The 16,323-nt window shown below is 37.7% G+C and overlaps 3 protein-coding genes across 3 annotated transcripts; all 3 read right to left on the reverse strand.

Annotated features, from left to right (window-relative positions):
* Nucleotides 1-7,346: 7,346 nt before the first annotated feature.
* On the reverse strand, nucleotides 7,347-7,997 carry CSS3 (Css3p; the record flags this gene model as incomplete). The annotated part of the gene is made up of 1 exon (XM_033913114.1): nucleotides 7,347-7,997. The coding sequence occupies one exon, from the start codon at nucleotides 7,995-7,997 to the stop codon at nucleotides 7,347-7,349; it is 651 nt and encodes a 216-aa protein (XP_033769005.1).
* A 1,852-nt stretch (nucleotides 7,998-9,849) lies between these two features.
* On the reverse strand, nucleotides 9,850-11,670 carry ENB1 (Enb1p; the record flags this gene model as incomplete). The annotated part of the gene is made up of 1 exon (XM_033913115.1): nucleotides 9,850-11,670. The coding sequence occupies one exon, from the start codon at nucleotides 11,668-11,670 to the stop codon at nucleotides 9,850-9,852; it is 1,821 nt and encodes a 606-aa protein (XP_033769006.1).
* A 904-nt stretch (nucleotides 11,671-12,574) lies between these two features.
* On the reverse strand, nucleotides 12,575-14,344 carry IMA2 (oligo-1,6-glucosidase IMA2; the record flags this gene model as incomplete). Its single annotated transcript, XM_033913116.1, has 1 exon — nucleotides 12,575-14,344. The coding sequence occupies one exon, from the start codon at nucleotides 14,342-14,344 to the stop codon at nucleotides 12,575-12,577; it is 1,770 nt and encodes a 589-aa protein (XP_033769007.1).
* Between the last annotated feature and the right edge of the window lie 1,979 nt (nucleotides 14,345-16,323).

The following is a 16,323-nucleotide window of genomic DNA, read 5'->3' on the forward strand; positions in this document are numbered from 1 at the left end:
CCACACCACACCCACACACCACACCCACACCCACACCCACACCCACACCCACACCCACACCCACACACCCACACCACACCCACACCCACACCACACCCACACCCACACACACTACCCTAACACTAACCCTCACTCCATCTCAATCCTTTCCCCATCTCATCTTACCCTCCTCTATCTCCTCTCATCTTACCCTCCTCTTACCCTACCTCTCCCACATCATAATCCACGGCACTTACCTCACCACCCCATGCCCTGCCCCATTCTCCCACTCCACCACTCCTAACCACCATCTATCATCCGACTATTCATCTCCACTCCCCAACCACCATCTACCCTCTTCCCAATATCTCCTAACCAACTCTCACTACCACTTACCTTACCATCCATCTACATTCCCCATCTACCATGTCGTCCTTACTATAACACTACATACCACATTGAAATATTGAAATGTAAAACAATCTAATGTAAACAGATCAAACGTAAACAAATCTAATGTAAAAAAATCAAACGTAAACAATACACCAGATAACTTACCCTGCCACACTATCAACCTCTCCACTATACCTTCCACATCCCCAAATAATACCACCTCCAACTATCACAACCACATACCCAAATCTACCACACTCACCTTTTATTTATTTAACGATATCGCATATGCACACGGACGCTATAAAACACATCACTCTCAACTTGCCCCGCCATAATACTCTACACCAAGGCCATCTCTCACTCGATCACTACCATATACATCACTACATCACCATACACGGCACTTGCCTCAGCGGTTTATACCCTGTGCCATTTACCCATAACACCCACGATTATCCACATTTTAATATCTATAACTGATCACACAACCTCAATTATCATATAAATACTCTTAACTTCATGCTTTATAACGTTTTTATACAAATATCCACTACCCATTTTATATGTACCAATATAAATACCACCAAATAATCACCACTAAAATCACCTAAATATAAATATATACTATAATAGCAATACATATGCTACGATATCCTTACTTCATCTTACCAACTCAATCACAAAATATCCCCATTCTAAGTACGTCCATTAATCAATATCAACGGTAGTCATACTATAGTACTATAAAATATTGCCGAAAGCTCAAACGGACGCCGCGCCACAATATTCCATACTTATATCGACATCACATAAAACTTTATATGCCACCCCGTCATCCTAATACCCCCTCTTCAATACATTATAATATTATGCCAGCAGATACTCACACGGACGATACAATATAATCTCATACCATCTTATCTTGTCGTATTACTGTCAATAGGATACCAGATTCATCCATGCGATGTTCATTTGAAATATTCATTTAACTATATCAATGTTATCATTATGTGCCCTGTCTTTAAGCTTGCATTATTTTGACCCGAAGCACTACTCCATACTGGAGCAAAAACTCGAAAAAGGCGTGAGCCTAAAGAAGGAATATGCACGACTCCAGTCCCAGTTATTATAGCCTTCAAGCCCTGAGTTGTAGAGGTATAAACTGTTGCAGAAAAGAAACGTTAACCTCAACTTGCTTTGGGATGGAGATACTTATTTGAAAATGAGAAAGGTTCAGTAAGCTGAGAGTACAAATAAACTTAGTAATGACTGGTTACCCTATTATTGAAAGCCTTATATTTTGATAGTACTAGCCGTTTAGAGAGAATATTTTGACAAAAGGAGCGATTATAATCACCCATAGGTCACAGACCGTGTATAACCATACTTCTAGGTTTTGCTTTAGTTTGTTTTATAATGTAACCAAGTATAAGGAAAAGATAGTGATATTTAGAAAGTCAACAATTCCAAAAATCTTTCCATTAGATACTCATAAGACGGCTTCTTTCTTATGCAACCCTATATGATAGGTGTTGTATTTACGAACAAGAACAACTAAGTTTTGTGTGGAGAATAACACGCATGCGTCTTCAGAGCTACACAAGGGGTGTTTACAGCTGCAAACTTATATACTGCCATATTGTAATATTATCATATCATATGATTTACAATATGCTTACTAGCTTCTTTAGCCACTGTATCTATTTCAATTGGTCTAAAGCTGTATTTATCATATTAATAGGCGGAAGTGCATGGTGGAACTGAAAAAGCACTATTACATTTACCGGGTGAGTAGGATAGAAAATTGGAAAGAAAATGGATGCTTCTTTTTAAAAATGGCGAACAACAGAGTTTTTTCAGTCAAAAATAGCCCGAGGCTATTGTTCTTTTTCATTATAAGATTAACTAAGCCATTGCATGGATGGGTGCTTTGGTGGCTTTTTTTTTTTTTTTCAGCTTTTATTTTAGGACGTTCTTGCTTGTATACTATTCTACTTTATATATACTACCTAGACTTTATTATTTAAAGCTCATCATGGTGGTCATGGCCACCATATTATTGATTATTGAAGCACCTTACACTTTCAAATCCCTCTTTTTGGGCAGCGTGTTTGGATCCACCACTCTTCGCAACAAACATGACCATTCTACTCTGTGCACGTTTTGATGCATGAATAGCTCTTTCCGCCGCAATTGTGTACAGATGAATAGCCGAACGATTTACCGCAATCAGTACAGTCTTTAGTGGAGATACGATATCTTGCATTAAGACACCCTTTTCCTTTTTTTTTGCATTTCTTGGTTGATTTTTTGGCGAAGAAGAGAAAGGTCGACGTCAAGAATATTAATGTTGGTAACGTTTGCATCGAAGCCAATGGTAGTAGCATTGAATTCAGTTGTGATTACATTGATAGTATCATTGGTTTGCTACAAACTAACCGAGTCCACAACGGAGTTAGCATACTCATAAATCTCGGTCTAGTTACTGTCGAGGGTTCCAGCATGAACGCAAGATGATACCGTCGCCAACAAGCTCATTAACATCGTGGCCGTGTTTTTGAATTCATCTTCATAATACAAAAGTAGTCCTTATTTTCTAGTGTTCTATTGGTGATATGTAAAGTATAGCAGTATATCTTCCCTTCAGACTGTAAAGGATTTAGAAACTTCACGAAGACAAAATCGGAGAAATTCTCTTCACAATATACTGTATCCAGCCACTGCCTTGATAAATTGAGTTCACAGTACTTCATATGCAGATTGATTGAACGGATGGAGGTGATTTAGTCCCAGAACCCGAGCAAAACAAAGAAACTAGCTGCATATATATAGGTATGTGTTCTATGGAAGTATTCATTCGAATATTTAAGCCACCTAATCTGGCATTCTGCAACCGTCGGCAGAAAATTACACAAGAAATAAACTTTCTGTTGATAGGAGAAGACAAGCAAACTCTAGCTTGTGGAAAAAATCACCATAATACTCCGAAGCAGCAGTTAAGCCAAATGGAAAGAAATCGTTGAAATTAAGGAGCATGCAGGCATACTGCTGAAAAGGTAAAATGAAAAACAGTGAGTACGCTTTTGCATGGGTTTTTTTTTTGCGATAGTTCAACGAAGAACTCACAACTTCAGAACAAATCATTTTTTCAGCACTATGATTAGAAAATTATGTGGCTGTAACCACCTTACCGTTTTTACAGTTGTTCTAAGTCAAAAATGCACACGTGCTATTTTGAATGGAAAGGAAACCTTATCTATGCATTCTAGTCAGCAAAATATTTATAGCTTATTTTGAACTTCCTCAACTTTTTTTTTTTCTGCTAAAAATTTGATTGAATTTAGAGTTCAGAAATAACACTTGATGCTAAAGTTTTTTTTTCAATAATGGCATGATAATTAATGTCGTTGCTACTCCCTTATGCCATATTACGCAGTAAATTATCATTATACGAAAATCTCCGGATATACTGCTATCAACTGGAGTTATTATTATGGGAAATAACACTTCGTGCATTTTGCTTTGAAATGCTCAGGAGAAAAATTAAGTTCAAATTTGGGAGTTTGAACTCAAATCATCTACCTGAAAGTGAAGTGACAATCTTGAAGCGTGCTGTATTGGCAGCATTGGAATATACATCACCCTTGTACTTCTTTAACTTTTCTTTTTATTGCTAGCTACTTCTTCAGTTAATTTTGTCGCCTCAGACCACCAATTGTTTTATCTTGTACTTTTGATATGACAATCACATTCCATCTCTAATTATACTTGTCCTGTTGTGAGTTCTCGAAGTAGGCTCCAAGAACTTGTGAGTTTTATAATACTCCTAGGTGTAGCCACTTTCGAAAGATAGAACAATCGTTTGAGAATTGGAACTTCTGAGGGATAATTCTGACTACGGGTTGTTTTTCTGATAGACTGTTGCGTACACACACATAAAAACAGTATAACTTTAGGTGGTAACGGTGGTGTTGACTTTTATTGGAATGAGAATCAACTATCATGTCTCGACTAGTATCCATAGTACTTGTATATTATCATGTACAATGTAAGAAGACATAAAGATTGAGAAACAGTCATCGATTTTAGTGGAAGCTGAAACGCGAGGTTTGATATAATTTAATGGGATAATGAATGACAACATATATAATGGAAGATGATGTAATAATATTCATTATCATTCAAACTCTATCTCAACCCATCCTCATCTCTTTCAGTACTGTATGTGAACTCGTCCACAAACAATGTATAGCTACGTCCTCTTTCATTTTAAGGTATGTATCAGCTTCTTGCATCATGCCACCACTAGCATAATGAGAGTATACAACACAATGTCATCAACCCCTAGATGCTGTTGTTCCTCGATGTTGTGTATACATATATTAACTCGAAAGTGCGATGTTATGATGTCCCGGTACTATATAATAAATCTGTCATGTTTCAGTAGCGAACCGATAACGTGTTAGTAATGTGTCGCTCAAGCGAAACATGTAAAACCAACTCTAAATCCACAAACTAAAAAATCTTGATCACATCAACCAAAAATGTATCTTACTTCTAAATGTGTCATAAAGGGGTTCCAGTATGCTTACTACATCATTATATGGAAGATTCTTTATAATTTCTTCCGTCAAAATAATGATTTATCAATAGATTGTTTAACGTAGGAGGAGTTGGATGAGCGCAAGCATTTCTTGAGCCATTAGCAGCTGGATGGACATAATTTCCTTCTTCATCATATACACGCATTACCAAATCCATTATATCTCTACAATAATCAGTCTCAGAATTATATGGCTCAGGTCCGTTATAAGTCGATAGATCTAGGTTACTGTACTCATAAAAATCTGTAATAGCCTCCAACTCAACTAAAGTATCCCTATAAACCAAAGATTGTTGATCGCCAGGTTCAAACCGTCCTGTTCTAAGTGTTCTACCACTTTTATCGGAATTGATATCGAAGTATGATGTTTGGAATAACCAGCAGATTTGATTGTTTGTCATATTGTTTGGCAAGCCCAAAAATACTTGGTAACCACTAGTGACATCAACATATGCGGAGCAGAATGAGAAGAACTGAAAGAAAAAGTTAAGAAAGTAAAATATGAGAAGCATCTTTACTTTATTTTTTGACCGTATATTAGATATTTGCTTTGGTTTCAAACATTTGAGAAGCAACCGAAGGACTACCTTGAGTGTAGTTGCGAACCTTTTCGGATTTTATACTAACCAGGTTCACGCGTGGAATAATACATGATTGCATACGTTGCGAAAAAATGCCATTTGCAGCGGATTATAAACAATAGTTTAATCAAGGAGAGAGAGACCTCAAAGATTTTAAAGAACTAGGTAGGATGTAATAATGGTTCGTTCCATACAAATTCATTCCACTTGATTTTTGAACGGAAGGAATAATGCTGGCTGAAGAGTTCGGATTGATCCTGCTCAACATACTTATTCTTACTATGTAACGTAAATGCTTCTGTTGCTTCCGAAATCGTTAGCGTCATGCTGCAGTCAAAATTTTATGGGAAAGTGTTTTCTGCTCAAAAAATTCTTTCCTTTCAATGTGCTAAATATATTTCTTATTACCTCGTACATTAATTATAAAATAGGACACATCCTTTATTTTCTCTTCAACGTTGTTAATGTAGTCGAGTAACGACTTGAATATATTATCTTAATAACACTGCTCCTTTAACAACAATTTTGCATGACAGTTCTTCTGCTATTTTTGAGCATGAATTGTTATATTATTGGAAACAGTATAATCTAGAAGATTTTTTTAGCTCTTACATGTGGAGAATTAATAGCTTTATTTTAGACGTCTCAAGTGAAAAACGCTATGTTATCAATCGGTGTTCATGAAAATTTAATCTGGTAATATAGCTATTAGTATATACACAACTATCTGTTTCAAAACCATAAGGTTCATGCAACAAAAAGAAAACGGAATCTCTCTATACGATTCCTCATGGGATGGCCTTATAACATCATTGAGAATTTGAATAGTTTGTAATTATTTTAAACCTTTTATGTAAATGAATGGTTTAATACTGAATATTGTTGTTTGAAAGAATAAATATCTTACTTTACGTTTTCTTCAATATCACTGAGTTATATTTTGTTGATTGAAAGATAAATTTAGTTAGACCTGCACCGTTATACATTCTTTACTTTGACAATTTCCTACTGTACGATTGTCTTCATTTGTCCAATTGGAATCAATAATCAGGATCTAAAAAGCTAATGGTTTGTGTTGGAAGAAGGTTCAACTATCGACCTCCAGTTAGTAATTATGTTACTGGTATATTATCATATACAGCGTAAGAAGAAGACATAAAGGTAGAAAATCAGTCATAGAATTCAATGGAAGCAGAAACGTTGATGTCGACGATAATAAGATAATAAATAAAAACATATAAAACAAGAAAATAGATAAATATGTTATTATATAGAATTATCGACTACTTCTTTGTGGGTTGCTATATCCTCGAGGAGGAATTCTAGTATAACTATATTCCCAATAATACTGCCTTTGTCAACAATACAACCCCGATAACCATCTCAAATTCACATGTTTATTAGTTTGATGTCTTTATTGGACACGATAAGCCTGCGAAATCCTATAACAACTTATAGTCAATTCCACTTTTATACGATAAATTTATCATTGAGCAGAGTAGTATGAATGAGAAATACCGATTGAAGTGCCGCAAAATGCTATATGAAACTTTTAAATTTGATATGATAATAGTAGTTTACCGCTTCCCTATGGAATGTCCAAGTCAGATCAAGTGCGTTGATACTAGTGATATTCATTCAAAAAAATTATGTGGTTTAGAGAAGTTACAGCAAAGATAAAAAAAAGTTATACATTCAAAAGTATCGTTTGTAGACCTTTCAAAGAATAGCAGAAAAAAAACCTTCACTGCTGAACCGGTTTCTAGAAGAAAAAAATCTAACGGCTGCTAACTACAAGTATGTTGCCATGTATACCAGCAGTGTAAAACAAAAGAGTGAACAAAGTAAGTGTATTGCCAGTCACAGTATCTCTGCTCTCTGCCACCTGAGTTAGAGCAATGACCACATTTGCTGTTAAGTATCTGACAGTCCCTAACATCATAACATGGTTCATCAATGCACTCTTCCATGTCAGCATCAGAATCTCTACGCTGAACTGTTGCACTAGCGGTAGCCGAATACTCTTCAGTAGTTGGATGAACATAATTTCCTTCTTCATCATATACACGCATTACCAAATCCATTATATCTCTACAATAATCAGTCTCAGAATTATATGGCTCAGGTCCGTTATAAGTCGATAGATCTAGGTTACTGTACTCATAAAAATCTGTAATAGCCTCCAACTCAACTAAAGTATCCCTATAAACCAAAGATTGTTGATCGCCAGGTTCAAACCGTCCTGTTCTAAGTGTTCTACCACTTTTATCGGAATTGATATCGAAGTATGATGTTTGGAATAACCAGCAGATTTGATTGTTTGTCATATTGTTTGGCAAGCCCAAAAATACTTGGTAACCACTAGTGACATCAACATATGCGGAGCATAAGGAGCACAATTGAGAAAAAATGTAAAATAAACCGAATAAGGGAACCATTTTCTTTTAATCTTTTATAGCCTGTTGAGAAATGGCTTTGGCTTCAATACTAAGGAAGCAAACATGTTACTACTATTTCTGTTCAAAAAATTTACTGCCTTTTATAGTTAATGTTTATAGATGTTGCGTGGATTTATTTAGAAACAAATTTAGTTTGGTTGCAGACTGTGCCGACATGCATTTTAAAGATTAAGCAGTAGTGTTGAAGCATTTTATCCCTAAGGTTGATCGGCTGGCTTATGTTCATAACTATACTAAATAGGAATTATGGAGAAAAGAATCCTTAATGTGTATTTTGGACCTATGTACATAAACTGCAGGACGCGGCATTCAACTACTTTGAAAATAGTTTAAAAATTACTTTTAGAGGGTCCATTTTTAGTAAAAGTAATAATATTATTTTTACAGAGTATTGCAGAAGTTCTCTTTCAGAGCGTTAGGAATTCATGAATTCGAATCTATAGCCTACAATATAATCAATGCCATATTACTATTGTTGGAATAGAGAATTTGGTGAATAATTGGATAATTGTTGGGATTCCATTGTTGTTAAAGGCCATAATATTAGGTATGCTGAATATACTAGAAGTTCTCCAACAGAATCCTAGAATCCGCAAAAGGGAATCGATAATTCTACATAATAATATTACTTTATCGTCTTTCTTTTTATATGCTGGAATAAAAATCAACTATCATGTATCGACTAGTATCCATAGTACTTGTATATTATCATATAAAATGTAAGAAGACATAAAGGTTGAGAAACAGTCATCGATTTTAGTGGAAGCTGAGACGCAAGGATAAATGTAATAGGATAATGAATGACGACATATAAAATGAAAGATGATGTAATAATGTTGTCATTATGTTGAATTACCGATTACATTCCACAAATTTCTACATAATTGGGAACTTTTAGAATATTCAGTACATCTAATACCATATCCTTTATCAACAATGGAATCTCAACACTTATTCACACACTTTTTGAGATTAAATATCTAAGTTTTTTAGGAAAACGACATTGCAAAGAGCGAATCATTATATAATAACAGGTTTTAAATAAACGTCTACTTAAGATGGGAAACATTAGCTTGTGAATTAGGATTTTTGTATATAAGATATTCTAAAAAAGCAATTAATTCCAAAGGAAAAAATAACTTGCGCAAAAATGCCTGATATTAAATGAGCTCTATTTACAATCCGTGCAGCTATACATACTTTCACACTTGTTATACATTAATCAGCGAATCATGCTAAGTATGGGCCACTCAAATTTCATATTCGCTCAGTTGAAACTTTTAGAGTTGATGGCTCGTAAAATCAGCACATTGGTTAAAATCTTACGGGGTTATTGGGCCTTTTGAGTTTGGTCAAAGTTTTTTTCACTATTTGGAAGTCTAAATTTTTTTATGGCGTCAATTATGAGAAGTATGAAAGCCAGATTAACAACAGCTAAAACCAAATAATAAAGGGCTCAAGCAACCTTACAGTAGGCAGTAATTATATTTATACTACTAAATTGTTTAATTCGTCTACACTCTAGTAAAAGTTCTTGATGCAACATTTTTTTATATTTTCTTATGAAAACTGCGGGAAATGACGAGTGCGGATAATCTCATTATGATTTTATATTGCCAACCGCATTTAAGACTATAACATTGCTGAAATAGACGTATGGGAAATTCACTTGTAAAAAATAAAAAAATAAAAATAACATCATTTCAGCTAACAATATCGTACTGTTACACATAATTATTAATTACTATTTCAATAACTGTTATTACGTCAAAGAGACTTCTAGTTCAGGAAAGAGCTTAATACTATATTTGTATCGCTAGTACTCTCCAGCTCAATATCCAATTACACGACGGAGCCATGATTGCTGTTTGATTTTGAGCTTCTCTTTCTCTCGTTCTTCCGTGGTAAAGCTTTGCTTCTTGTTTACGGTAAACCCACGCAAGAAAAAACAGAGAACAGCATTGAAAGCTGCAAACGAAATTGACACAATTATCAATAAGCGTTGAATCTTTGAATAGGATTCCACCATCTGGATACGAACTTCAGATCCAAGAGGATATTTTTTTAGATAGTTGAGTGGTGATTTGTAAATTGACATACCTAAGTTTGAGCCCAGTCGCTGTATCAGCTCCTTGGCCAGACGCTGAGTCCATATTGCACCAGCAATAGAAGCACCCACCGCATCTCCAATTTGATAAACAGACATAAGTAATCCAGTAACAGTTGCCATCTCATTGTGGGTGGTTGAAGCATGCACTAGCGTCCACATAGGAAAACGTATCATACCACCGGCTATACCAACCACAATCTCAGCGCCAATAAGACCCGAAATTCCGTCGTACACCACCCGGTATTTGTACAAAAGACCCATTCCGAGAACACCCAGAAGTGATCCAGTAACCACAAATACTTTGGGATGAGGATAGAAATGCAGTATAATGCCAACAACAATATTAGTGCAAGACTGCAGAAAATTGTAAAGCTGAGCTATCCGCTGTGCACTTAGAGTCGATTCTCCGAATGCTACCATTAACACAGTGACCAAATACTCCAACTCGATTTGTAGAGCTAGACGCCATACGAATTCCATTAGCAGTGCAACATAGATAGTTGGATCACCCAGATATACTCGTGGAATAAATGGATTCTTGGCAAATCTTAATTCCCAAATCAGAAAAATAAAGCCCAAGCAGCCACCGACCACAATCATTGCAATAATATGACCTTCTTTCCATTTGGATGTGGCACCACCTGCTATCGTAAGAGGCAATAAAACTAGAACTAAGAAAGCAGTGAAGAGAATAACTCCAATCAAATTTACGTCTTCCGCAAATTTCCAGAGCGTTTGACGTAGAGTCCTTCCTTTTTCTCTCAATCTTAATGGTGGCAACTTACCGTTGCGCCAGGAAATGTACTGAGCATATGCATAAGGAAGGACCAAGATTAAGGTGGAGAAGGGAACAATAATGCAGAAAATCCCATAGCCCCAACGCCATTTGTATGGTGCAGTATGACCAGCCACTGAGCTAACAATATTTCCGCTTACCCACGTATTTATAATCACGGGAATCAAGAAGATGTTCATTGCAAACGTACGATCTCTCAATCCAGATAAATCTCCCGTCAGGGCTGTAGCAAGAAGACGAAAGCCAGAATAACCGAACTGTTGTATAATAATACCAGCAAAAAGTCCGCCAAATGTTGGTGTGGCGGCAGAAATAATTTCTCCCACAGTATAAAGCACCAGCGCAAAGATCCAGCATTCTATACGCCCAAATCGATCCGACATACGTGCATATGGCACAGCGACAACAGAAGCCACTATTGATTTGACGGTATTAATTGACCCAACCTGAGAATGCTTCCCAAAGCTGTTAGCAGCGTAGGTTTGTATCGATTGCGAAATCTGCCCACCAAGTCCAGTACAATAGCCCTGCAAAAACAGCGCTACTAGTAAAGCGGTCTTGAGCGAACTAAATGTGACTCCAAAAGCTGTGAAAGAGCCATAGTCAGACAGGACCCTGTTGACGGCATCTATACGACGCAAGCCGGACGCAGTAGACTTATCAACATCGGTATCTGCCTTTTCGCTGTAGCAGACAGTGCTTTTATCGTCCAAATTGTCATTTCTAGACAGATCTGTTTCCACCATATTCTGACAAACATCCGCAAGTACTACTCTGTATATTGTACTTCCGTCAGACCCTGCGCCGTCATCTCTTTTAAATAAACCACTCTATCATGATTGGAATCAGCCGTTGACCTCTCAAAAGTCACAGGGGGGTGCAAATGGGAACCATAACAGTCTCTATAACATCATCTCATTTGCATCACATTTGGGTGCAATTAATAGTTTGAACAGATTTCTGCAGCTAAGTTAGGGCTAACGGCAATTCTTGCCTAGGTACGCAGCCCTGTTCCGGATCTGAAAACTAAGAGCTTATAATCCATAGAAACCCTCACATTTGATGATGGAAAACCCTATGTCCTTATTCGGTATACAAAATTCGAGGAACTGTACGAAAACGGAATCATTTTAGGTTTGAGGGTCCAATAAGTCAACTAAAAAAACAAAGAAAACAAAAAAAAAATTAATAGGAAAAAATAGCCGCATCAATCCATAAAAAGGTTTGTACAGCCTACAGCAAAAACGTAACTTGTGACTTCTTCGGGAAATAAAATTTATTTTAACTTTTTTTCATCTTTTCGTCAACTGATCAAGCTAGTCGTGGAATTTCCTTTCATTTCTTTTCCAGACATCTTCGGCTTGGAACGATTGCTACGCCCCTCATTGATCGTTTCGAAAGCTGCTTGTTGGTTTGGAAAATTAATCGGTACAGAAAAAACGAAAAATGAGACATAAACGCATTACATATCGACATTAGTAAAGTACTACACATCACTATGCATTAAAATATGATTTATCAACATGGGCGCAGCTATATATCTCTCCCGTCTGCATCATTTTTGAAGTGTGAAATCGTTACTATTTAATATTTAGTATCTAAATGGGGTAAGTAAAAACAAAAGATATATATTCTCGTCACAATTGTCCATCATTCAGATATGTAAATTCTGCCCTCCCATGGCTTCAATGTTCTGGAAGACGCATCTACTTCCTTCTTTGGGTAGTTCCCAAACTCTAACTTAAACGACGAGTCATCGTTTGGAATCGTAAAGTCTATAGCATCAGAGCTAAAGTTCAAAGCAGCAAACAATGTTTTGTTGTCGTACTTCTTGGTGAAGCTAAATAGCTTTTTGTTGTCCAAATCAATGAACTCAAAATCATAGCCGTACACAGTAATATCCTTGTGGGCCTTTCTAAATTTCAAGGCCTCCTTCCAGAAGTTCAAAACTGAGTTGGGGTCCTTGACTTCATCTTCCGCGTTAATGCCTTCTCTGAAAGACTCGTTCAAGTAAAACCATGGTTTAGCACTAGGACCAGAAAATCCGGCGTTTGGCTCTTCACGTGACCATTGCATAGGTGTTCTGGCGTGATCTCTGGAGATAAGGGCAAGGGCCTCTAAAAACTTTTTCATCTCCTTCGAGTTTTCCCCATGCTCTTCCTTGATCGCATTGTAGTTGTTTCTAACTTCGACATCCTCGTATTTCTCAATAGGCCAGTTCTTGAAATTGATTGCACCCAGTTCTTGTCCTTGGTAAACGTACAGAGTACCAGTTAGTGACACTAACAATACAGATAATAGTTTACCGGAAATGACACGATTCTTTGGCGAGTCGTCACCGAATCTCGTAATCGAACGAGGTTGGTCGTGGTTTTCCAGATAAATTGTTGACCAACAGTCAGTCCCGTTAACGTATCTGAACAGTTCAGCTAACGCAACCTTCCAATCCTTCAATTCAAACGGGATCAAATTTTGACGGAACTTGGGCGAAGTTCCAACATCAGTGTGGGAAAAGTTGAACAACTCACTAAGCTCGTGTCTTGATGCACTTGTATACAACTTCTTGGTCTCATCGGAAGCATGTTGCATTTCACCAACTGTCATAATCTCTCTACCATCCTTGACTCTGTCTCTGATAAACTTGTTCATTTCTTGGTGAAATTCGTGGATGCGTGGTCCATTCATTGTAAAAGGGTCACTAGGTTGCCACTTCGTATTGTCGTCAATCACAGGCGCATCTGGTAGGCCAGCAACTTTGGAGTACAAGCTCCCCACATCAATTCTGAAACCGTCAACACCATGGTCCAACCAGTATCCAACAGCACTTTCGTAGATTGCCTTTCTGCAGTCTTCGTTCTCCCAGTTGAGATCAGGCTGAGTGGAGCAAAACAAACGCAAGTAAAATTCTTGTGTCTTTTCATCAAATGTCCATGCAGAACCACCAAAATAAGACCTCCAATTGTTTGGAGGAATTGGCTTGCCATTTTCATCGTAACCTTTTGGTGGCCTCCAGAAGAACCAGTCACGCTTTGGATTGGTCTTCGAGGATCTGCTCTCCTTAAACCATTCATGTTCGCTGGAGCAATGGTTGATGACCAAGTCGGTGATGAACTTCATACCAAGCTTGTGTGCCTTTTCAATCAAGGCAAAGCAGTCATCATTCGTACCATAGGTTGGCCACACCTTTTCGTAGTTGGCAATGTCGTAACCCATGTCATCTTGTGGAGAGTCGTAGAAAGGCGAGATCCAAATGGCATCGGCGCCAAGCTCTTTGATATACTCTAACTTGGAGGCAATACCTTTCATATCACCCCAGCCATCGTTGTTAGAGTCTTTGAAACTTGCGGGATAAATCTGATAGATTGTGGCCTCTTTCCACCACTTGGGTTCTGTTTCTGGATGTGCAGAAGAAATAGTCATTTTTTCGATTTTTTTTTTCTTTATGAGAAAACTTTCACTTGTGTTAGTGTATTTGGTTTGCTGAATGGAATATCTATTCTTTACTACAGCTCATTCCTCGAGTGAAGAAGTCTTCCTTACTTATATATGGTTTTTTGAGTGCCTGTTAGCATTTTATAAAAAATTAACAAAAATAGAAAGGAACATAAGCAAACACGCGATCTGGAACCAGTGCTGTATGTAAACGAAGCTTTCAGTTTTAGGTAACGTTTGCACAACCTAGATGATATGACATGGTGCATTCTGCATTAAAGTGCCTGTCACTCGACCCGTTACGGCAGTATCATACCATCTGCAAGCAGGCCCCATTATGTGCACTGCCTCCGCAATCTTGCGTATTCTCAGTCTCAAGACAAAGTGCGAAGCATAAACTGCCCCTGTTCAGGACCCCGCAAAAATATCATAATCATTTCTCCGCGGAATTACATAAGCGTTTCTCCGCGATATTACATAATCATTTCTCCGTGCGAATTATAAGTGTTTTCCGCCTCTGCATACCCCTGATACTTTACGAAACATCTTTTTCGTTTTTAGTTTTTGCACCGATTTCCCCTGAAAGTTAAAAAAAAAAAAAAAAGAAAGAAAAGAAGTTTCGTGAAGTGTAAACTCCAAGTGTCAAGTAATCAATTTTATCCGCGGAAAATCAGGCGTCGGCAATTGTAGATGAATCCGCCTCCTTCACAAATAAATGCTGACCACACGAGCAATGCATGCACTCAGACATCTTCGTTCAAGGTGGCTGGCAGCAGTAGTTCTAGACACCTATGCTACTTAGCTTTAATAGTCAGGTTTTCTTTCTCTCTCTTTTCCCTCTAAAGCAAAGGTATATAATGTGACAGCTGTGTAACTAACTGAAGAGCACACTTGTTCTTGTTTCCTATCCTCTTTCTTTTTTCGACATGGTTTAGAATAGTAAATTATCGCACAATTTAGCTCTAAATCCTTTCACATTCTACCCAAAAATCATGTCAGGTGCCAATAATACATCTGCGAATGACCTATCCGCTACTGAGTCTAATTCTAATTCAGTAGCAAGTGCACCATCTATCAAGACTGAACATGGTGACTCCAAAAACTCTCTCAACCTAGATGCGGCTGAACCACCTATTGACTTACCCCAGAAACCTCTTTCTGCATATAGCACCGTCGCAATCCTGTGTTTAATGATCGCATTTGGCGGTTTCATCTTCGGTTGGGACACCGGTACCATCTCTGGTTTTGTTAACCTGTCTGACTTTATCAGAAGGTTTGGTCAAAAAAACGACGAGGGAACTTACTACTTGTCGAAAGTAAGAATGGGTTTGATTGTCTCAATTTTCAACATTGGCTGCGCAATAGGTGGGATTGTCCTGTCGAAAGTCGGTGATATATATGGCCGTCGTATTGGATTGATTACAGTCACTGCCATCTACGTCGTAGGCATCCTGATCCAGATAACCTCGATAGACAAGTGGTACCAGTACTTTATTGGAAGAATTATTTCTGGCCTAGGAGTGGGAGGCATTGCTGTCCTTTCCCCAATGTTGATATCTGAAGTCGCTCCCAAACATATCAGAGGAACCCTTGTCCAGCTCTACCAGCTGATGGGTACAATGGGTATTTTTCTAGGCTACTGTACCAATTACGGTACCAAGAACTATCATAATGCCACTCAATGGAGAGTCGGCCTTGGTCTTTGCTTTGCCTGGGCCACATTCATGGTTAGTGGGATGATGTTCGTCCCAGAATCACCACGTTACCTGATCGAGGTTGGTAAAGATGAGGAAGCCAAACGTTCGCTGTCGAAATCCAACAAAGTTTCAGTCGACGACCCTGCCTTGTTAGTCGAATATGATACCATAAAGGCAGGCATCGAGCTTGAAAAGTTGGCAGGTAACGCGTCATGGTCTGAGCTACTCTCCACTAAAACGAAAGTCTTCCAGCGTGTGCTCATGGGAGTG

The sequence above is a fragment of the Saccharomyces paradoxus genome, chromosome XV (assembly GCF_002079055.1).
Source record: "Saccharomyces paradoxus chromosome XV, complete sequence".
Taxonomy (NCBI): domain Eukaryota; kingdom Fungi; phylum Ascomycota; class Saccharomycetes; order Saccharomycetales; family Saccharomycetaceae; genus Saccharomyces; species Saccharomyces paradoxus.